Below are 23,031 nucleotides of genomic sequence, written 5' to 3' on the forward strand. Positions count from 1 at the left end.
AATAATTTTTAAATTACTTTTTTTTGGTGGTATAAATAAGTATGTAATAAGTAATGGAATGTTTCCAGAGGAGTTCAGGTTAGCACACTGGAAAAGCATTACCATTAAATAATCTTACTTATATTCCTCTTTTAAATAGTTAAGCTTCTTTTTGCGTCACTGTCCAGTACCACCTATCATTTATGAGACACATTAAGCTATTGTAGAGAGTTGCAGAACTTTTTATTAATTAATGAATTATGCCTGTGGGGCGGGGTCAATCGGAAATCTAAATGAAGCTTGTGGCCGCGTTCAATCCCAGTTATCGGGTGCGTTCGGAACCGCTGGGCGCCTTCGTGACGCAACACGGTAAACATGCGATCCTGAGGGCTCCCAGTCTCCGCGGCGAGTCGCACCGACGGCCGCAGCAAACTTTGGGATACGCCGGAGCGATCGAGTTCGCCGGACGTCGCGGAGAGTTAAACTTCGGGGCTGGATCGCAGCCCCCGACAGGCATGGGCTGTGTAAACAGTACGGCCGGCGGTCAGGTCGGCAGAAAAAAGGTATCCGCACCCCACATCAAACGTGACTTATCAGTTTATGTTCGGTATGACGAATCTGTATTCATTTGTTCTGGAGATGTTTAAAAAAGGATATAGGTCATTATGCACGTGTTGTAGCTTGTATCGCCTAGTGCAAAATACCCATCAAAAGTATTTGTAAATCTGCTTGTTTTACATGTAATTACATATAACTTTCTCTAAAGCGCAATGTGTTTTTTAAGGTGTATTTGTGTAAGTTTCGTTATTTACTGGTCTTACACGCTAAGTGAAAGATTGGTCATTAATGTGCAACAGATGTGCGAACGGAGCCACGTTTTTCTATCATTTATCGGTCGGCTGTGTTGGAGATTTTCATTGCATCGGCTGGTTTAAAAACCGTATTCCCGGCTTATTTCGCTTGCGATTAATAACATTTTTGTAATGTTTTGTTTAACCTAAACATGTGATACTTGGCGTGCATTTCCGCCTTCAATGATGTCGTTTAACGGTTCAGAACCTCTTCCGCACTTTCATGCTGTATTAGAACAACTATAAAGTTCTCTGTAAAAAAGCAACTTCTAACGTAATCGTGTATACATAGATTTTAAACCCCGACACTGTGCGGCTTCCTTTTGCAGGACTTGGGCGGGGGGACGTTGACAGGGGGATATTGCCGTCGTTTATACTCGTTTTAGGATCATTTATACGTCATTAACCACAACTCTTTGTTTGTGACAAAGTAGGTTTGGTATAAAGAAGCCGTCTCTGCTTGAGCAAACGTGGTAGCGTAAATGCTCATGTCAAAGGCTGTTCCCGATACTGGTGAAAACCCAGTAAAACCTTCACACTGTCCTCCAAGCCAGTTCGGAGCTGCTTATTTCGCCGCGTTCAGATTTTAAGTTAATCAGATACATTGTGGTTTTGGCAAGCCTTGTGTTCAGATAATTACACTTAATATGGTATGAATATCTGAATTGTAATTGTATATTTCGCCATCAGTGTGTCTCCAGTCAATAGTCTTAACGTAACTTTTATATACGGGGGGGTGGAATAATTTATTAAATATGTTTTTAGGTTGTTCTGCGAGTCTTTGGCTGCTCAGGCCATCAATCTCTTAGGCATGTGGAGTGATGGGGGGGGGGGGGGGTTACAAACCCAGCATAGCGAGTGAAGATGAGAGCGCGTCTGTGTGCGGGACGGGCACCATGCAGGCGACCTCCGAAGCGCGAATGAACCAGCTCGTAAAAATGCTTGGGAGACGCGCCTGGCAAAGGCAGAGGTGGGGTTTGGAATTTAAGGGCCCCCTGAACGGAGAAACTGCTTATTTCAGAAGAAGGGCTTTCTGAGCGATGAGGAGGAGGGAAATGATAATAAAAAATAATAAAAATGTCCCGGACCGGAATGTAAGCGTCAACCCTGAACTAGTCTTGCTTTTTTTGTAAAGCTTTTTAAAGATGGCTTTGCTTTCTGCTGCCTCGCAGTGGGTGAGGTCTTGCAGGTGGAAGCTCTTCAACTTCAAGGTTGAAAACCTGAAGAGTCTGTTCTTCTGCAAATAAAGCAAACGAGGTGCTAAACGTAGTATTGTCGCGTGAAGAGTTTCTGGCTGTTTTGGTTTTTTTAATGATTTAAGTGTTTGTAGTGGGATTCCTGCAAAATAATAATATACAATTAAAGCAGAGATGTTTGTTTTTGCTTTATACATGCGTCTCCAGCTAGGGTATGACCTCATACGGTGTCAGCCAGTGTAAACAGGATTGGTGGGAATATTTGTTGGGGAGGCATACACTACGGCTAACTTGCCCCAACATATGGAAAATAATCAGGCACAGATGATAAACAAGAACTGTTAAAATATTGGTAACCAAAATAGTTTAGGAAAGGCTTTGTTTATGTGTTTTGAGGGGGGGTTTAGGTATTAATGTTTTACTTTTTTTTTTTTCTCCACTATCCAATAGGCTACTGCATACATATCAAACTGTTAGCCAAATTAACTTAAGTGAATTGTGTGTATGGGGCGGGGTTAACTGTGAATTCGGGCTTGTGTCCGCATTCGGTTCGTGGTAACCGGTTGCGTTCGGAGCCGCTGGGCTCCAAGTGTCCGCGGCGAGTCGCACAGACGGCCGCAGCAAACTTTGGGATCCGCCGCAGCGATCGAGTTCGCCGGACGTCTCCAAAGTTAAACTCTCAGAGCTGGATCGCGGCAGCCGACAGGCATGGGCTGTGTAAACAGTTCGGCCGGCGCTACTGTTAAATCAAATGTGGTTTAACGGTACCTTTTTCGGTATGATGAAGTTGTATAAATGAGTTTTATATTAAATATTTAAATATGCGGTCTCTAACAAAGTGTCAAATGCTTATGTAAACTTTAAGAATCAAAATGTTTTACAGGAAACGCACATATGAAATTATATATAACTACATTTTGGACAATTAAAACAATAATAAATTCAGCCGGAAGAGGTGCTTCAGTCTTGTAATCCAGATACACCCAGGTCTTCCCTTTTTAAAACCTTCATACCTGGATCCTTTGTTCCCTGAATCCCCAGGAAGGTTGTTTGAAACATCGCTATTAAATAAGGTGCCACGTGATTTGGAAGCTTTGCATCCCTGGAGAGTAAATGACACCATAGACTAACACTGGCCAGGCATGTAGGTGGTGTCGCCGCTCAGTGTGAAACCCGCACATTTAAGATGGTCTCTTTATGACATCCCAGGCCTTTAGAAACCACCCCCCCCCCCCCCCCCAGAGCATTTTTGTTTATGCCCCACGCCCCACAGCTTACGTTACTCTGTTCTGCTCTCTGTCTTGCAGAAGAAGAAGGCAAAGAAAAACGGGAAGGCCTCCTCGGATCCGGATGGCCGCGAGCAGGGGAGCGGTGAGCTGTGTGTGGGCGAGAGCTTCAGAGCACGTGCTGAACTAGATTTGAGCAAGAACTCTTCAGTTTTGTTTAATAGTGTCATCTGAGGCGATTTTTGGTGGCCTATTTAGTGTGCTTGTAATCAAAGAAGCACTTTACACATCCCTGTTTCATGTTTATCACACCGCATGTCAGACACTGACATGGTTTCCTTGCTCTGGCTTTGGGGCTTATATGCGCTTGTTTCTAATGACGCTTGCTGTCATTTTCAGGGATTTCTAGTCTTGCTTCTCAGAGGATTATGATTTACACCATTTTTGTGCTGCAACTACAAGCTTGCCCTGGCTTGAATGCAATGCCCCCCCCCTCCATGTAATTAAGCATGAAAGCATTTGTGTCCTTGACAAAATAACAAAACAAGAGCTTCTCTGTAGGGGCGGGCTGATTTCTTTATATTCTCCTTTCATGCTCGCTGCTGTATGCACTGGAATTTACCTCTGGGATCAATAAAGTTTTTATTCAAAATATTGTGATTGTTACACAACAGGAACATGCAATGTCAAAATGAACTGTAATCACTTTTCTCCCCTTCAGCTATTATCTGCGGTTATGATTGTTTCATTCAGTCAGTTTTTAGATGTACTGCTACATAGGTGAGGATTTCTCCCAGGGGGAGTGACGGTTGTCTGTGCCATGGGGGGGGCCTCCCCTCTGCAGTGTGGTCTGTCTGTCTTATCTGGTCCTCGTCCCAGTGTCCCTGTGGTTCAGCCTGGTCCGCTCTGACAGTGAGCCAGCATTTCTGTCCCCTTCCAGTTCAGGGCACACTGGACAGGCTCCCAGAGCAGGAGCTGAAGATGGTTCGCGACTTCCTGACGACGGCCAGCACCAAGGGCCTGGACGTGCCGCAGGAGGTGCAGCAGAACGAGCTTCTCGCGCTGCTCCTGGATGTCCTGAAGAAGGTACCTCTGATCACCCCCAACCCCGAGGCGTGCCCCGATACACGTTCCTCACCAAGAACCAGAGGGCGTCAAGTCATGTGATGTATGCACAGCTGTCGTTGGGCAGTAAAGGGAGCTGTGATGAAGGGCTCTTCCTGTGTTTGGCCCCCACTCACCGGCATGGTTCCTGCCACCCCTCTACCTTTCAGTCAGAGCTCCTTAAAATAGGGGTCCTGGATGGGGGGGGGACCCCTCCCTCCCTCCCCAGTCAGCCAATTCTACCTAAATGGGCGTGTCAGGTCTGTGGTACTGTTATTTTAGAGGTCGCGGGCTGAAAAGTTTGGGGTCCCCGTCCAAAAACTCTGCGCTTCCGGAAATCCCATGTACTCACTCTTTTCTTTTAATGGTTTTCACACTTCAGGTGACTGCAGACAAAACAGCAGAGCTGAGTGCTCAGTTTGAGGAGAACATCAAGCGTCTCTCCAAAGAGCACAGTGACAAAATTGAAGGTAAGAGCAACTCGACGCGAAAATTCGCTCCTGCTATCAATAAGCTGTTCGGATGTATTTTTGTAATGTTGGATGCCTGGTTTGGTTCCTCATCCCTGGACGAATGATTAATTGTGATCTTCTCATTTCTGCAGATCTGCAGCGGTCACATGATGAAGAGGTCAAGTGCATGAGGGACAGTTTTAAGGTGGCTGAGGTTTCGCTGCAGGTGAGGTTGTGTGTGTGTGTGGAGGTTCTGGATGCCACCTTCAGAAGGTCCGCCAGTGATTGTCGTGATGATTCTGGCCAAGTCATGTGACTCATACTTTTGCATAACTGGGGCGTAGGGCCGGGTGGAGGCGCTTGCTGGCCAGGTGGAGGCGCTGACTTCCGAGCTGAAGGCCTTCAATGATCTAAAGCAAAGGGTGGCGGAATCAACCCTGAAGAGAGACCTCAATGGCAATATTCAGGTACAAAACTCAGTGGAGCCACCTAGTGATCACTGTACCTTCCTGCAGTTCTGTGTTGATGGAATGAGAGGAACCTCGTACAAATGGTACACTTCTGTTGTGGGCTTGAGCGTCAGAGGGTTTTCACCGGCTTAAAAATTGCTGCTTTGAAGTGCAAGTTTTCTGTTAAGTCTATGAGCCTGTCTCCCTATTCCTGAACCCAGGCTTCTTTCCCGTTCCAGGCCCAGGGTAGCCCAGGAGAATTCTGGGAACAGGAACTGGAGAGCCTTCTCTTTGTCATAGAAATGAAGAGCGAGCTTTTACAGGAGAAGGAGAAGAAGCTGCGGCAGATGGAAATACTGGTAGCTGTCAGGCCTCTCAGTTGACAAGCAGCGTTTGAGGGCATCTTCCCCATTCTGAAGTTGTAAAGATCATTATGTCTAACTGGCAGACCATAATGTCTGCTTCTTCATTCTCTGCCGTAACTTGAGTTTGCACTAACTTGTTCTGTCCGGAATGATTCCTCATGCTGTCGTATGTCTTGTTGGAGCTTAATGCAGTCTTTCCAAAAATTCACCTGCAGGTGGCGAGGAACCGCTCCCTCGAGGACCAAGCAGTCGGCATTCTCCAGAAGAACGAGGACCTACGTGTGCGCAGCAATAGCTACCAAAGCCAGATCCAGTAAGTCTGTGTGTTTCTGAGCACCCTTGTGCTGGTAGGATACATAAATATCTTTAAAGCACACTGTTCCTAATTAAATGTGTCATGTGTTGTTATGCCTGTAAGTGCTGCTCAGTTTGGTGACACTAGAGGGCGCCCTGTCTTTGGCCTTCCTCTTACCCGTGTTCTCATGTCGTCACTGTTGGGAACCTCTGCTTCACTAAAGTGCTGTAGCAGGCTTTTGTGGAAACGACCACTTTTTTTCTTTAATGGTTTGTGTAATAATGATCACTATTAATGTTGCGATGGGACCCTGCTTTTTGAACACCTCTCCAAATGTCTTTCACAGGCAGATGTCCTTGGAGCAGGTCCGCCTGATGGAAGACCTGGAGCAGATGGAGCTCATGAATGTGAAACTGACGCAGGAGAAGGAGGAGCTCCTGTACAAGTTGCAGCACAGGGAGTCTTGCTCCACCACCTCCCCCTCCCTAAGCAGACTCCCTACCAAGTCCCCCAATCACTTGAGATGACCCACCGTCCCTTAACCTGACTTGGCCCAGGGGTGCCGCCCTGCTGGTTAAACCTGGCGTGGCGTCCCAGACTTCTACACCCTGAACAGACTATACTTCGTGTTTCACGATTTTGACAACAGAGTTTTAAATTTTGGTTGTGGTGGGATTTTATTTCTTTTTTTTTTTTTTTTTTTTTTTTTTTTTTTTTTTTTTACTGCCGAAAGCCATGACTATGGCCTGGAATGAGAGTAAAGGAACTATGAAGGAAGTTGGTTCTTCTGCCAAGTGCCAGTCAAATACAGGCTGACAACTGTGTTGCTGCGGCGAAGCCCATCTGCCATGGTAACGGACCCATTTCACACGGCTAGCAGAACACAAGCCACGTACTGCAAAGGCTTTCGGCGTGAGCTGCAGTCCGCTGTCTCTTTAGAGCACTTTGGCCTGATGGGGGCAGCACAGAGACAGTCCCCTAGTTTGAAGCTCACCCAGGACATGTGGGGAGAAGGTCTCTAGCTCTGGCCTGCCTGGGAGACTGTCTGTAACTGGGTTAGGATCTCTACCTGTGATCGGAAGGTCACCGGTTCATATCCCACTGCTTTCCCAATCGTACATCACTTTGTGTTCGCAAAATGAATATAACATCATACCAACAGCCTGCCTGAAGGGTGCCGCCTTGCTGGTTAAACCCCGAGAGGCCACTCGTGTGAAGATTCTTTAGCCAAATCTCCATGGTGGATCGAAAGTGAAGTCAAAGGACAGTTGGTCTTTTCTTCTGCCAAGTTCATTTCTGGGTTTTTGCAGGAAGATATTTTAACTGCAGCAAATGGGTCTGTTTCATGCAGACTTTAAGCATTAGCCTGCCTCTCCTTCTAATGTCTTTATTTTGATGGATCAGAATGTAGTTCCGTTTATTCCGCGTGCGTTTAAACAACGTGTGGGTGTGAGATCGGGGTTTAGAGCATTTTGTTTGGATCTCTCTCCCATTTGGACTCAGGTGCTACTGTGACTGGGTTTTGTATCACCCAATCCAACGGGAACATGTTCTGCATTGATCTAGGAACCAAAAGAGAACTTAAAGCAAAGATTTTGGATCCACACTGTGGTCAATTGCACTTATGCACTTTTGTTTTAATGGGTATATGTGAGCGTGCGCGCGTGTTTGTGGAGTGTGACTTGACACTTTCCACATTTTTAGTTTTAAAGTTCGCAGACGCACACTGAATGTCATTGACATGCTCAACTGCAAGTGCCATGATATCAACCCTCCAATAAAAAAAAAATACAAAAAAACCTTTTCATATTCATACTGCTCTTGTTTAAACTTTGGGGAAATTTTGCGTATGTGGGGTGGGTTTACAATTGGCCATCGCATCATTGAGGATATGGAAGTTTCCTTATTCTTTAAGTTTATTTTGGTTCAGGAGTCACCAGCGGGAAACAAACTATTTCATAGATACAATTAAGATGTCTGTATGGAGAAACATTGTGAGGTGTTCTTAAGTTGCTTAAACAAGGTATCCACACCCCACATCAAATGTGACTTAACAATGCTCTTTTTCGGTATGATAAATCTGAAGAAAGATTTAAGTAGTTAAAGACGCTCCCTGGGTTATGATGTGGACATTACGACATTTCGACTTCGTAAATATTTTTCACTTTCGGTACATTATTCAATAGATTACATGAGATATTCAGTGTTTTATTATGAAATATTTATTGTGTTAACCCCAACCCCACTGTAGGCTAATGTGAGTGTTCATAGGATGTTAAGGGAAGCTAGCCTAGGCTATGATGTTTGTTAGGCTAAGTGTATTAAAATGCATTTTTAGAGGTTTGTCAGAATGTAACCCCATCGCAACCTGAGGGGGAAGTGGTATTTTGTCACATTAAACCATTACAGCGCGTAATGGAAACTCCCCCCCAGCCCCTCATAACACTGAACCCAACATGAATCCATAAATAATGGGAGTAAAGGAAAAAAAAATAGTTTAATAGTATAATTATGTTTTTTAGGAATGGCATGTGGCTCGGTGAGCTACACCTCTGTGTCTGTGATCGGAAGGTCACCCGTTCGAGCCCGACCTCAGCAGGATGGTCGATGGTCACGTCTGTGGGCCCTTTAGCAAGGCCCCTAACCCCCGGCTCCATGGGTGTCTCTGCTGGTGGCTGCCCTTTGCCGTCAGCCTTGCTCTCACTACATGTCTGTCATGGAGAGTAAGATGGGGTAGGTGAATAGAAAAATTCTCCACAGGGACCAATAAAGTATTCTTATAATTAATGCAATAAATAGTAAGTACTGTAAAATAATTACAAAATTGTGTAATTGGTAATAAACCACATTATGTACGATTTAACTTTAGTTGTTCAGTTTGATTCCACAATAGGAGAAAAGTAAGAACATTTCCAAATATTTCACGACAAAAAATGCATCGGTTCGCGTAAAAAATGTGGTCAATGAACGGATTCCTTGAACAGATTCCTTTTTTTTTTAAATACCAGTGTAGCACCGGCGGGGCGCATATCCCAGCATGCCCTGCATGTAAATGTAAATAGAAGGACCACAACAGGCACCCAACAGGCACCGAACCCAAACACACAGACGGGAAACGCAAGGTTGTCAGACGCCGAACTGTAAGATGCACACGGTGGGAGATTTACACAAGACACGGGCAAACACACGCGCGACAATAGGGAAATGCAATCATTAACATTAGCAACAAAAATACAAGGGTTAGATGTTTCTCTGATTTTTTAAGTGACGGTAATATGGGGGTAAAGCATAAAAAGTGCTTATGGCTTTTTCCCCTCTTAAAAACAACTCTTGTATCCAAAGCAACATACTCCTTTCTGTGAGGAAACAAGTTCAGACAGTCCCCAGAACAATGAGGGCCCAACAGTGAAATCTGCCAACACTGAGATTGGAACTGGCAACCTTCCAACCACTGGCATAGTATCCTAATCCTCTGCACCATATACCACCCTTTATGTTATAGAAACAATTTTGAACTGAAAAATATTACCCTTACAGATTCCCGGTGTACATACAATACAACACACCTGTCCATACAAGGTGACCATGCAGCCTGAGAGACAAATGATGACAGACAGTGAAATGGGCTGAAACACCAGACTGGGTTAGAATGTTTCTATGACAAAAGAAATGTGGATATTTTTCTTGTGTTTGGCCCCCAGCGTTGGACAAACATGAACACTAACCCTTGCCCTGTTGACTTTTCTCTGCTGGTAAACAGAGATGATGCTTGTGCGCTCAAAGTGCAGGGGGAAAGCAGCGTGTCTCTGTCCCAGTCAAACTGATCCGCAGAGCGCATTCCCACAGATGTTTGCTGGTCGGCTCCGTTGCGGTAAGTCAGCCATGGTGGGTTTGAGTGAGTGCAAGCAGAAGTTGGCAAACTCCTCTGTGGTTTTAAAGCTTCTCCAAGAGACAGGATGTACAAGACCTGCTGATAACCCAACCAACAAAGAAAGGAGTAACATATTCTGGAGCACGAGTTTAAAAAAGACAAATTAGCCCAAAGTACAGGAAGACGGAGGTTACATCGTCCCCTGGGCAGGGCCATGAGTGACCGAGATAATTAATTTTGGTGTTTCTGTAAATGCCACACTTGCTGAAGGGCCTGGAGAACGTGAAGTATTCAGTATGAAATGAGGCAGGGCAATAAACCCTACAACTGATGGATATGGTATCATGTACACTGCTGTAATGCATGGGTGTGCTGGTTGTGTGATGGCTGGGGTATATGTGGATAGGAGAGGACTAAAGACCAGACACACGGACTATAATCATCATTTTGTTTAAGGTAAGATAGACTTTATTATGTCATATCTAGGATAACAGGTAGTGTGAACGCTTTCTGTCAGATAAATAGATCATGAATCAATCTTAGAATCAATTTAACAGAATTGCGGCTCAGTTGGCTGTGCCTGTGACCGGAAGGTCACCGGTTCAAATCCCAGGGTGATCGGGCAAATGCCACCATTAGGTCCAAGCAAGGCCCTTAAAATTAATAACGTATCTCTACTCTATTCTAAGCAGGAGTGCAGAATTTTGCACAGATAGTTAGGGTGAATTTGAATACTGTGAATATTGTAATGTGTTATAACTAATATGAAGTTCTTTAATCATATTTACACACAAATCATATTTAATTCACGGTTTTTCCCTTGAGTTCATCCGTTTTTTTTCTTCTATTATTCTTCTGTTAATTCGCAGGAAAAGTGGTTTAATGGGTCAGCACTGGAGAACAAGCAGAGGGCTTGATGTTAATGTCACCACAGGGCAGCATCCTGTGGATGGAGAGTCAGTGAAAATGCACATGCATCAGAATTCAAGTCCCTCCAGCACAAAGCCTGATTTCAGACCACAGAGTTTAGAGATAGTGTGTCAGGTACCGTTTGAAAATATAGACACCTATGGGAGTGGAAGGTGCATTTTGGTTTGCGTTGAGTCTGGGTTTCATATATAATTCAAATATAATTAGGTATTATGAGAAACAGAGTGCAGCAGGAAGCTAAGTTCACCTTAAAGAAACTTGGGGTTTTTTTTTTCCTTCGAAGAAATGAGTCCCCCTGTATCATGTATATTCACAAGAAAATAAGAGCCAGCAGCCAATTTTCACTTCTTGGTAAACTTTCACTTCTGCCTTTGCTGGTTTAATTTGGTCACACCCTTTATTTTCGCTCAGATTTCACACAGCCATGAAGGAGCCAGAGACGAGGAATAATGAGTATCGCGACGATTTCGAATGTATGGACACTAACGAGGACAGAGTCTTCTGGAAAAAAGGTGAGGAAAAAAACTGAGAAAGACAATAAGAAACCCAGGAATGGAGCATCAGTTAATGCAGCGTCTCCCAATCCGGTCTTTGGGGACCCCCAGACAGTCCATGTTTTTGCTCCCTCCCAGCTCCCAACGCACTCATGGTAGGTTCAGTGTTCTTGACTGTCTGGGGGGGGGGGGGGGGGGGGTCCCCAAGGACTGGGTTGACAGAAACTGAGTGAAAGGGAGTGGGAAGACTTCAGGGAACTGAGGCACATATGGATGGCATGTACGTGTCATTGCTGGTGTCCAATGATCTGGTTCTATGTTCTCTCCTTCTCTTAACGGCTATTTCTTTTGGTGTAGCAGGCTTCAGAAACACTCCTGTGCCACATGGGTTCTTCTGCTCCACATACGGCTTTCCCGTGCTTCCGTTTCAGATCCTGCACCGGCCATGACCTCAGTGTGGCGTGCTGGCAGGTCACAGTTGTGCGTGGTCCTGTCCGTGTCTGTACTGCTGCTGCTGGGTCTCATCATCGGCCTGTCCGTCAGCAGTGAGTTTGCAGATTGAGTATGGTACTGGTTTATCATACTCCATTCATTTACTGTACTAGCACATTATACTCAAATCACATAGCATACTGGTTTACCATACTCAAGTCATTTGCTGTACTAATACATCAGTAGGATCACTCCTTGCACTGGGTTGCCACGCTCAGATCATTCTTTGATTAGATCACTATACTCGGTCACTCATTGCGCTGGGTTGCCACGCTCAGATCATTCGCTGTTTTAGTTCACACTCACTCCGTTCCGTCCCTCAGTTTGCCCGTCTTTCTCGTTTATCGTGCTCAAAGCTGGTTCTGTTGTCTTTGCTACTCAAAATGTCCCTGGCAGATGCTAAGGTGGACAGGAGGTTCATAGTCCTGGAGGACACTGTGGCCAACATCAGCTCCCTGCTGACGTCCGTCACCACTAAGGTGCACATGGGAAAGGACACAGGTGAGGAGCTGCATGTGTCATTCTGTCTTTCTGATAGTCCTCAACCGGGCTGCTACTCACTCCATTTAGTAATAAGGTGCTAAACATATTATTACTGTATATTTATGGGTGCATTTGAATGTCAGAGATCCTCAAAGGAGCTTGCAATCCATACAGAGGGCATACTGCTCTTATTCATTTCACCTTTCATCTACAAATCTACATAAAGAATATCTTTGCAGCTGTAAACATTACTTTAGCAGATGGCTTGGTCCAAATTGACTTACGGGTTTAGGGTCAGAGAATATGGTCAGCCAATTAGGGTTAAGGGCCCCGCTGAAGGGCACAGCGGTGATGTAATTACTGTGCCAGTCACGGGATTCAAACCCACACCCTTCACGGACAAAGCCTGCTGCGCTACACTCCACGCACTTAATTATCTGTCACCATCACTGTGGGTTAATATAAGCTTACAGAAAATCCATTTAATCGAACTGCAAATGTAGCTAGTTAATCAAGGACCAATTTGGCATTGTCAGCCGCGATTCCAGTTTGGAGGAGACACGGCTAACAGGAGTGTGTGTGGTTAGAACCCTGACGTGCAGTGTTCCCCTCCCCAGATGAGAACTTCCACACAGAGATCAGCAAGCTAACAGTCTCAATGGAAACCGTTGAACAGCAGCTGACTTCTGGTGCGTCCAAAGTGACCTACACTCTGCTTACCAACCATTATCGGTCTTAATGTCATTGTAATTGTTAACAACGTCAATATCACTTACTGCATGACGTCATCAGGGGTTTCAGTTATTTCTCCATGACTGTGACATTAGTGCACATGCCTGACCACCTTGCCATCTTGGTGCCACTCATTGTCATGTTTCTTGTGGGTCACTGCAGTCATAAAGTCTCTGAAAGCAATTGACGAACTGGAACCTCTGAAGACCCAGGTTTCAGAGCTGAAATGCAACATTGACAAAATGATCAAAAACGGTAAGAGGTGATGATGCATGTACAATGCTAATGCTGCACAGTAAGATTCCTCAACACCTTTGGGGGTATTTTCTATTACTGTTTTTCTTTGTATATCCATATTGCTTTAGTTCAGTCTTTGGTTGGATCTTGCAGCTCTGAAATTATGCAATTAAACCAATTTATGTATAGCAGAGAAGTAATCATCATCTTATGTGCAGTCGTGTGAAAAAGAACGATTTTCCATATCAGGACATAATAATAATAATAATAACCTGGTCTTTACTGGGTTCTAAAATTACTTAAATCTAACCTCAGGTGTAAAACACACAGATTCCACAGTGTCATTATTTATTTAACAAAAATTAAGCCAAACTGGAGAAGCCATGTGTGATTCAATAGCTTGTCGAACCACCTTTAGCAGTAATACCTTGTATGACTTTCAGTCTCCCACATGGTTGTGGGGGAGTTCTGGTCCACTCCTCATTACAACATGGCTTCAGTTCATTGAGGTTTGTGGCCATTTGTTTATGCAGTGCTCTAAGGTTCATGCGCAATGAGCTCTGGACTTTGACTGGGCCACTGCAACACCTTCTTTCCTTTTTCAGCCGTTCTATTGTAGATTTGCCGCTGTACCTGGGATCGCTGTCCTGTTGCATGACCCAATTTCAGGCAAGCTTTAGCTTTCAGACAGATGGCTTAACAATACTCTGGTGTACAGAAGTTCATGGTTCACTCAGTGACTACAAAGTGCCCAGGTTCTCCGGCTGAAAAACAAGGCCAGAATCATCAATTCAAATTCAGTTCCATTTATTTTTATATAGTGATTTTCACAACAGTGACCCCCAACAACTTTTCATGGGTCTGTTTTGATAGTTTGCATCATCAATAAGGGAGAATTAGACAAAAAACAGAGAAAAGGAAAGACAAAGACAAGAAAACCAGATGGCAATAGAGGAGAGGAACCAAAAAAAAAAAGCTCTTGAGGTCCAAGGTCAACTGGCTGCCCCCCCCCCCCCAGGCATGGCAGGTTGGGTATGAGGTGTTCATGCTGCTACGCTGTGCATTGTGGCCAAACATCTCCACTTTGGTTTCATCAGTGGCGTAAAAATGGGGTATGAGGTATATGCAGTGCATATGGGCGCACCGCCGGGGGGGAGGGGGGCAAAATAAGGGAGGGACAAAAAAAATATCATTGACATCTGTGTTTTAAAACTGTTCTTGTGCTTTTAACTCATGTCTATGCTCTAAATATGCTGTTTAAAATATTTAAGAAACGTAAGGCCTGGATGTTTTGACCAGCGATGTTGCTGCGACAGGCACCGTCTCCTTTACTGTCCTCAGTGCTGCAGTGGGGAGGGGGGGGGGGGTGCTGGTGAGCATCTATTTAGTAGTAGCCAGAGTGGTAGTAGCCTGTCGCTCATTGACCTGGTGGGGCATCTATCTGCGGCAGGATGGAGGGAGCAGAAAGCAGGAGGGTGCTGAAGGCAGAAAGAGGGAAAAAGAAAAGAAGGTGTGTGAGGGGATGCGGCAAAAAACGCCGATGTGGGTGAAAGGGAGCAACTATATGAACTGTGATGGAGACGAACGTCACTTGTGTGCAAATGTCAGGGATCAGGCTATGAGCTTCACAGAAAACTAGGCTAGATAGTGCTGCTGCTGGCTATAGCTCACTTGGATTAGGAAGCTGTAACTGCATAGCGATTTCCTGCCGATGCACACAGGCTATAGGCAAGGATTTAGAAGCCGTTTGTCAAATTGATTGAAATATGGTGCGTGCATCGTGAATGAAACGTATCGTTAACGTCGGTCGGACTGGCACCTGATCGTGTAATCAGCGCTCATGGATAGCTAGCTAACAGATGGCTGACAAAGTCGGGTGAGAGTAATATGACTCTATTCTGTTCTGACCATAATACAAACTCGGCTAACTTTCTTACTTTTTTAATGGTGAAAAATGAGAAATCTGTTTAAATAAATTTCAGTAAGTGAACTGTAAGACGGGCGTGTTTTTTTATACCTTTGTTGTTGCAAATCCCCCAAAAAGTGAGTAGTTGCGCACCGGGGTCTCATCTGTCCAAAGGACATTGTTCCAGAAGTTTTGTGGTTTGTTCAGATGCAACTTTGCAAACCTAAGCCGTGCTGCAGTGCTCTTTTTAGAGAGAAGATGCTTTTTCCTGGCCACCCTTCCAGACAAGCCATACTTCTCCAGTCTTTTTCTGATTGTACCATCATGAACTTTAACATTTGATATGCTAATTGAGGCCTGTAGAGTCTAAGATGTAGCGACTGCCGTGTTCACAGTTCCTCTGAGCACTGCATGATCTGACCTCGCCCTGAATTTGCTGGGAGGTCCACTCTTGAGAAGACTGGCGACTGCTGTGAATGTTTTCCCACTCCTGAATAATCTTTCTCACTGTAGAATGATGGACGTCATATTGTTTGAAAAGGGCCGTATAATTATCCCATCCCAGACTGATGGGCATCTACAATTGCTTCCCTAAGATCATTGTTGATGTCTTTCCTCCTTGGCTTTCAGTTAACACACACCTGAATGATCAAAAGCAGTAAACCTCCAAAACTTCTGTTTTTATAGAAGCAGTCACACTTGCTGAGTGCATGTGATTAGCAGCACTGACTGCTACTTACCCTCCACTTTTCACACACATTAAATAAATAATAAATAATGACATGGTGTAATATGTCATGTGCTGTTGGTCATCTGAGGTTGTATTTACCTAATTTTAATACCTGCTAAGGACCAGACAATTTTTTTATTATATCCTGCTATGTAAAATGTTACACTTGAAAGAAGGTGTTCTTTCTTTTTCACCAGACGGTATAACTGGACTATTACTCTGTGACAGTTTATATACTCCACTGAATTTATTACTGCTATTTATTACTATGCCACTGCATTTATTACTGCTCTAGTATAGTTAATACTGCATTTATTGTTACTCCATTGCATTTATTAATGCTATTTATTACTACAGGGGCGGCATGATGGTGCAGTGGTTAGCACTGTTGCCTCACACCTCTGGGACCCGGGTTCGAGTCTCCGCCTGGGTCACATGTGTGTGGAGTTTGCATGTTCTCCCCATGTCGTCGTGGGGTTTCCTCCGGGTACTCCGGTTTCCCCCACAGTCCAAAGACATGCTGAGGCTAATTGGACTTGCTAAATTGTACGTAGGTGTGCATGTATGAGTGAATGGTGTGTGAGTGTGCCCTGTGATGGGTTGGCCCCCCATCCTGGGTTGTTCCCTGCCTATTGCTTCCGGGATAAGCTCCGGCCCCCCCATGACCCAGTAGGATAAGCGGTTTGAAAAATGGATAGATGGACGGTTTATTACTGCTCCACTGCATTAATTACTGTTATTTACTATAATTTGAAACAGGAACGTCACACTTCATGGCCGATTTAAAGAACATTTATGAGTTAGCTTGCACTGCGTCAAGATCTCCTATCGTGGATTTGGGGTTGAGCAGAGCGGGTTTTCAGCCTCTGTGCCTTTGCACCAAAGGGACGCCGAATGATCAAATGCATCTTCCTTCTTCAGTCACCTCAGCAGGCTGCTGTCCAATCGACTGGACCTTCTACTCCACCGCCTGCTACTATTTCTCCAGGGAGGTCATGTCCTGGGATTCAGCAAAAGAATACTGCACCAGCAAGCATTCCTCCCTGGTGATACTGAGAGACGACGCGGAGTGGGTGGGTCAAGGCCGACAGACCTCTTATTGCTTCATGGGGTCCTTATCCGTCCAACAGAACAGATCCGTTTTGCATGCTACTTAGATCAAGTCACTCACATCACTTGACACTTGATAGAGTGCTGGGGAGTGAAACACTTGTGTACAAGACTCACAACGGCAGAGCCAAAGAGTGCAATTGGAAGTGTACAAAACCAGTAAACGTACAACAATAAATACACAGCAAATACACCGGCACCAAATCTGCAAAAAAGGACTCCAAAGTTTTTGGACTGTCTACTCGTAGGTAAATGATATTGGTGCTTTTCTAACGGTGCATAGTTAAACTTGGCCTAAGTGGCCCAATGTTGGTCATAACTCCATTCAGATAAAATATGCAATTACAATGTTCTAACTAGCAGAATAGGGTGCAGCTTCAGAGGCAGATAGTAATAGTCATGCAAAAATAAGAGTAACAGTAATAGGCAGTGACTGCGTTTAATGCCCAGCATTCAGCTTGATGAGGGACTGTCCCATCAGACGGTAGCAGTGTGAACAGTTTGTGGCTTGAATGACTCATTATGGAGCAAGTTCCCATTTATGAGACGCTTCTCCTGCCCTGGTCTCACACTCCTCTTCTCTGCTGCCCCGGCAGACCTTCGTGAGCAAGAGGACCATGCCGAACTATTACTGGATCGGCCTGACGGATGAGCGGACCGGGGACTGGGAGTGGGTGGACAGGACGCCGTACGTCATGAACAGAAGGCGAGTCTCTCAGGCGGTTTCCGGTTCGTGTTTCTCCTCCCCCGCTTAGGAATGTCCACTCACCTTCACATGAAAACGTTCTGGGTAGGGAGTCATGAGCCGCACGCTGCCGTAGGATGTCGGGTCCTATGGGCATCTAAATGACCGTACCGCAGACAGGCAGATTCCCCAGGACGGAAAGCAGGCCTTCATCCCTTCATCTTCCATAACCATGTATCCATTGCAAGTCTGAGGTGAGGGCAGGTGACGTTCTGGATGGGGAACCATTCATACACTTTGGACTACTTCATCTGTCTGCACATTTTGGAGTGTAATGGGAACCAGGGCACTTAGAGGAAACCCATGTCAACACATGGAGAAAATGCAAACACATGACACACACACACACACACACACGCACACACACACACATCACACACACTATCCACATATTCCTATCTTTATAAGGACTCTCCATTCATTCCCATGGGCAGACCCCTAACCCTAACAATAATGATCTTAACCCTTACCCAGTCTTAACCTTAACCATCAGTAACCAAACTAAATACAAAACTTTTGGCATTTTTAGTTTTTTCATCGCAGTCACCAATTTTAATAAAATTGAGGTTATTGAGGGGAAATCTGGACCCCACAATATAATAATTACACACATACTGAAGGAGGAGGATTTAAAACGGCACCCTCGAGGTACAAAGCTACAGTACAATATTACTTACAGGCCCCCATATACGGTTTAACATTTCATTCCAAAGAGCACCTGCTTTACATGGGAAACTTCAGGTTCTGTACAGTCAGTCTTAAAATACCAACTTAACTGAAATTGTAAAGAGAAACCGCAAGAAATACACTCGGGTACTCCACCCCACCAATGCCACTATAAGTGTTGTTGCCTCCAGCAGATTTACATTATTGAACACCCCTACTTTAATTAATATTATATATGTGTGAGTGTGTGTATTTAGTTTTTTATTTTTTTGTATAATCCTGTTTCCACTGTGTAACTGAGTTTTCCCTCTCCATCCATCCATCCATCCATCCATCCATCCATCCATCCATCCATCCTTCCTATCTACTAACCCTCAGGCACTGGAAACCTAACCAGCCGGATAACTGGAGAAATCACGGCTTGGGAGGAGGCGAGGACTGCGCGCACCTGCACAACGACGGCACGCTCAACGACGACCACTGTAGCCGGCTGTACCGCTTCGTCTGCAAAGCCATAGTGTCCGAAACGCCGGTGTGACGCCAAAAGCCACGCTTCCTGTACAGGGTGGGCGGGGCGTGTCTCTCCGACCTCGCAGTTATAACCGTGGCGAGCGGCCGCTAACCGGCACGAGGCTTATCTCTTTCGCAGGGTGATCCTCAGTAGTGTGTGTGACCCCAGCAGGTATACAGCTGCTGCCTGTTGTTGTTCCGAAATATCCTTTTGGGTTCTGAAGCTCTGAATAAACCTGCTTCATTTTCAAAACTTTTCTGTTTATCATATTTCATTACAGGACTGATTATATGTGGGCAGAATTATTTGATTTGATTTTAAACGATCTTTGGAATGAGAGGTCTGGACAAAATGACAGAAACACAATAAAGAGGGCAAGTCACTTTTACGCATGATATTAGGTTGACGGCCAGCAAATCATACACGTGTAAATTTGTCTTAATAGCGGGTTTCCGCGTGTCTCTAAAGCAGCTGTAGTAACTGTCTCACAACCAACGCTAGAGTGCGCTGTAGCTCCACAAAGAGGGTCGCGCATGGGCATATCAACCACTATTATCCGAATTATTCAATTACTGTATTTTCAACACAATAGTAAACGTAATTACCTTTATGCATGTGTTTGTCCTAGTGAAGTTACGCATTTAAGGAAATTCGATGAACCACTTCACGCATACTCCTGGATTATAAGTTTCACACTAAATTCTTACAGTAAATTAAAGAAACTCAGCTAATTGAAACTTACTTATACACAACATCGCTGTTAATTAATACAACGATTCCATCCACTTATCTTAACATGGATACTACAATATTTTTCTTGATTATCTTGATTTACCAATTTTCTTTGTCATTTAATAAACGTTCCAAAGTAATTAGGCTATATGAAGTACAAAACTGTTAATACTGCGAGCCCTTAGCGAGATGTACTGTAAGAAATATCAAAAATGTATGGACATATAGGCCTATATTACACAGCTCTAATGTACTTGTATTAGAGTTTTTTCAAACTGATAGGTTTACTTTCAGATAAATATTAGGCTAATTAGTGATTATTAAGAACCATAAGTTCGAATACACATAATTAGTAATTACGTTACGTTCCTTTTAAATAAAATCACTATAACATCATCCTTTCATCTTTCACCTACTTAACATAAATACAACATAATTTAAATCTACTAAACAGAGAGAATCAAGTTAACTTCTTTTTCCTCGCTCAGAAAAGCCCCATTGTAAGAATGTATACGTCTTCCTGTCCCGACAATGGATGTGATTGCCTATAATTTGACACAAAATTCCCAATTACATTGCAAAATAATTACACATTCAAGGCAACAATTCCTACTGCCAGCATTACCCGCCATCTTGGAAAAATCTGCAATGTGCAGCACAGCTCGGCTGCTATTGCGCAATTACCCCAGGGGTTAGCGTTTGGCGAGTACCAAAGCAGGTGCTGCCGAAAGGCAATGAACACGGCATCCAGATGCATTATTTTTGCATGACTCTAAAGAAAAAACATACATTCAGACAGGGGGGAGCTGAACTGGCAGGGCACGGAGAGCGACAAGAATGAGCTTGTGGGGAGTGAATGACACGGACGATCCTGTGGGGCTGGCTCGGGCAAGCGCGCATTGTTCTGCCCACAAAGTGCTCTTTCTGCCCGAGGATCCCAAAAGGCCTTTATGTAGAAAGAAACGCCCCTTGCTTCAGTACCCGGATATCCCAGCGAGGTTTAAGGTAAATTGGAAGAAAAAGAAAAGGCGATGCAATGCTGAGTAATAGTCTGGATGTGACTGCCGTGCAAGTCTATTGGCGCCTCCTAGGATTCCAACTTGGGCACTGAGCCGGATAGCCCGACAAAACAGTTATGCAATGAACTGAGTCTGTTAAATAAAAGAGGGTACGGAGAATACAGATAAACAGGGATCGAGGGCAGCGCAAAAGCATTTTATCGAATGACTTTCAGCGCCGTTCAAAAGTAAATGTTCAGGGTTTTTTTTTTGTTTTAAGTCGGTGTCTGGAACTTCAATTAGTATATTTTTCTTTATAGTAAATTTTTCAGCTAGTCTTTGTCTACTTGAATAGTTCTTCCTAAAATCACTGCGTTAACTAATTGTGATTTTAAAGGGGAAATAGAAAGATCCGGCTGACATAATGCTCAATCTGAACAACACGGACAGTAATTCACTTCAGGACCCAGTGTCCCTCAATGTTGGAGGCGAGGTGTACACCACCACCCTGGACACGCTGACGCGCTGCAGGGATTCCATGCTGGGGGCGATGTTCACGGGCCAGATCCCTCTCCTACGGGACCGGCGGGGCAACTTCTTCATCGACCGAGACGGCAAGGTGTTCCGCTACATATTGAACTACCTGCGGTCCAACAGCTTGGACCTACCCGATGACTTCAAGGAGATGGCGCTGCTCAAGCGAGAAGCGGACTTCTTCCAAATCCGGCCGCTGCTGGACGAAATTCGGCACTACGAGCTGGGGCCACACGGGGCCGCGCGGCGCAGTGCCGTGCTGAACGCGGACGCGGACTGTCAGGTGCGCATCCTGCATTTCAACCTCAAGCGCGGCCCCGAGAACTACGAGCTGCGCTCCTGCGCCGTGCGCGTTTACACCGCCAACGTTTTCTGTACCTCCTGCGCCGTCATCGAGTCCCTCTGCGCCCGCTTTTCCTACCGGGCACAGGAAAAGGTTCTGGCACCGCAGCCCAGCCAAGGAAAGCCGAATTACCTGCGCATGGAGTGGGTGCCCCGACCCGAAGAGCTGCCCCAGGACCTGTACGAGAAGCACCGCTATCAGGAGCTGACAGTCACCTCCTCGTCCAGGCTCCCCGACGCGTCGGCCAGTTCGGGGATCCCCGACACTCGCACCTTTATGGAGGAGATGCTTAAAATCGCCCTGGCGGAGGGCTTTCGCCTAGACTCGGTTTTCCCGGACCCTTCCGACATTCTTAATAGTCGCTCCCTGCGCTTTGTTCGGTACTGAAACGAAACCGACCGCGTGTGAAGCACGACCACGCCTCCTCCTCTTCCTCCTCACTGATACCGCTCAAGTCCCATTAAATTAGCCTTTGATGGTGCAGAATGACAAGCGGAGCGAGTACCGTTAAAAGTTTACACGTACATTACCAAGACACCTTATGTTACTTTAGTTTACGGGAATGCCACCGCTTGTGCTTTAAATCAGAATCACTGGCTTTTGAAGTACATTGCTGTGCATTCGTGATAACCACAATGGGCTTGATAAACCCAGTGATGTAGGCCTAACATTATTCTTTGCCTTTTTAACCTGATGGAAAAGTTATTAACTGGCATCCACAGTCTTCCCTCACACAAACCGACCTTGTTGATATACAACTGCCATATTTTATTAGCACTCAGCATGTGACTCATTCTTCAGCGTTACTGCAGCTTCCCCTTAGGTTACAACCCCACCCCGCGACAGTAGGCTGAAAAAACAAACAAGGCTTTTGTAGCATCTTTGAAGCCCTGGGCTATAGTAACAGGCATATTTGTGCCTTTAAGACAGCAAATAGCAATAAGTGTCATTAAGCAGTGATCACTAAATGTGGACTAAAGTTTTAGTGGCTTTTAGTGTTTGTCGAAATGATTAAGTTGTATTCAAAGTTATACATGTGTTCATTAGAAATCTGCAATATTTTGACTAACAATCCGTGCTACATTGCAAGCGTTTAGTATTAGTAGTTTAATTTTGAATAAGGATATTGTTTGACAACTGTGCTGTATGGATATACAGACAATGCCACTAATAAAAATAACAGCACAATAGGAGTTAAGATTTCTCTTTCTATACTGTAAAGGCTTGCTGTTTGCCTGGTAAAGTGAGTAAGTCTGGAAGAGAACACCAACGAAGGACTCTTAAGTTTGTGTCTAATCTCAGGTAACCTGTAAATGAACATGTGTCCTCTATATGTTACAAAAACAAATATAGTTTAACTACAGATCTTAACTGCAGGAGTGATGTAATATTTCAGTCTATGACGAGTACCCTGCTTGGCACAGAAATTGTCAGGCTAGTGATCCTGCTGGGCAGTGCTGTGAACAGATCTATTCAGCTCTCTTCTAAGATCTACGGCACCAGTTCTGACAGGGAGGGCTAATAAGATTCAATACAACCAGTGAAGCAAAAATAATTATTAAATTGTGCACAGGGAGAAGAAATCAGGAAAAATCCTGGA

General features: G+C 44.7%; 3 protein-coding genes across 3 annotated transcripts; all 3 read left to right on the forward strand.

Annotated features, from left to right (window-relative positions):
* Nucleotides 1–244: 244 nt before the first annotated feature.
* Nucleotides 245–6,640, forward strand: ccdc69 (coiled-coil domain containing 69). Its single transcript, XM_049028121.1, has 9 exons — nucleotides 245–542; nucleotides 3,334–3,397; nucleotides 4,193–4,338; nucleotides 4,739–4,826; nucleotides 4,961–5,034; nucleotides 5,153–5,275; nucleotides 5,497–5,616; nucleotides 5,838–5,935; nucleotides 6,264–6,640. Exons 1-9 carry the CDS (start codon nucleotides 273–275, stop codon nucleotides 6,442–6,444), a joined length of 1,164 nt encoding a protein of 387 aa, XP_048884078.1. The 5' UTR covers nucleotides 245–272; the 3' UTR covers nucleotides 6,445–6,640.
* A 3,027-nt stretch (nucleotides 6,641–9,667) lies between these two features.
* Nucleotides 9,668–19,076, forward strand: asgrl2 (asialoglycoprotein receptor-like 2). Its single transcript, XM_049028122.1, has 9 exons — nucleotides 9,668–9,788; nucleotides 11,130–11,230; nucleotides 11,644–11,757; nucleotides 12,101–12,205; nucleotides 12,805–12,876; nucleotides 13,082–13,174; nucleotides 16,714–16,865; nucleotides 17,499–17,608; nucleotides 18,692–19,076. Exons 2-9 carry the CDS (start codon nucleotides 11,143–11,145, stop codon nucleotides 18,849–18,851), a joined length of 894 nt encoding a protein of 297 aa, XP_048884079.1. The 5' UTR covers nucleotides 9,668–9,788; nucleotides 11,130–11,142; the 3' UTR covers nucleotides 18,852–19,076.
* Nucleotides 19,077–20,230: 1,154 nt separating this feature from the next.
* On the forward strand, nucleotides 20,231–22,798 carry LOC125750385 (BTB/POZ domain-containing protein KCTD21-like). The gene has a single exon (XM_049028123.1). It carries the CDS (start codon nucleotides 20,979–20,981, stop codon nucleotides 21,816–21,818), a length of 840 nt encoding a protein of 279 aa, XP_048884080.1. The 5' UTR covers nucleotides 20,231–20,978; the 3' UTR covers nucleotides 21,819–22,798.
* Nucleotides 22,799–23,031: the final 233 nt, after the last annotated feature.

Source organism: Brienomyrus brachyistius, chromosome 10 (genome assembly GCF_023856365.1).
Source record: "Brienomyrus brachyistius isolate T26 chromosome 10, BBRACH_0.4, whole genome shotgun sequence".
Taxonomy (NCBI): domain Eukaryota; kingdom Metazoa; phylum Chordata; class Actinopteri; order Osteoglossiformes; family Mormyridae; genus Brienomyrus; species Brienomyrus brachyistius.

What these genes read in the sequence shown, in the direction of transcription:
- ccdc69 (XM_049028121.1), top strand. Translation starts at nt 273, where the DNA reads ATGAAGCTTGTGGCCGCGTTCAATCCCAGTTATCGGGTGCGTTCGGAA. An exon ending in GTCAGGTCGGCAGAAAAAAG is followed by an intron (nt 543 to 3,333) that starts GTATCCGCACCC and finishes TCTGTCTTGCAG; the next exon opens with AAGAAGAAGGCAAAGAAAAA. An exon ending in TGGCCGCGAGCAGGGGAGCG is followed by an intron (nt 3,398 to 4,192) that starts GTGAGCTGTGTG and finishes GTCCCCTTCCAG; the next exon opens with TTCAGGGCACACTGGACAGG.
- LOC125750385 (XM_049028123.1), top strand. Translation starts at nt 20,979, where the DNA reads ATGCTCAATCTGAACAACACGGACAGTAATTCACTTCAGGACCCAGTG.
- asgrl2 (XM_049028122.1), top strand. Translation starts at nt 11,143, where the DNA reads ATGAAGGAGCCAGAGACGAGGAATAATGAGTATCGCGACGATTTCGAA. An exon ending in GCACATGGGAAAGGACACAG is followed by an intron (nt 12,206 to 12,804) that starts GTGAGGAGCTGC and finishes TCCCCTCCCCAG; the next exon opens with ATGAGAACTTCCACACAGAG. An exon ending in TGAACAGCAGCTGACTTCTG is followed by an intron (nt 12,877 to 13,081) that starts GTGCGTCCAAAG and finishes GGGTCACTGCAG; the next exon opens with TCATAAAGTCTCTGAAAGCA.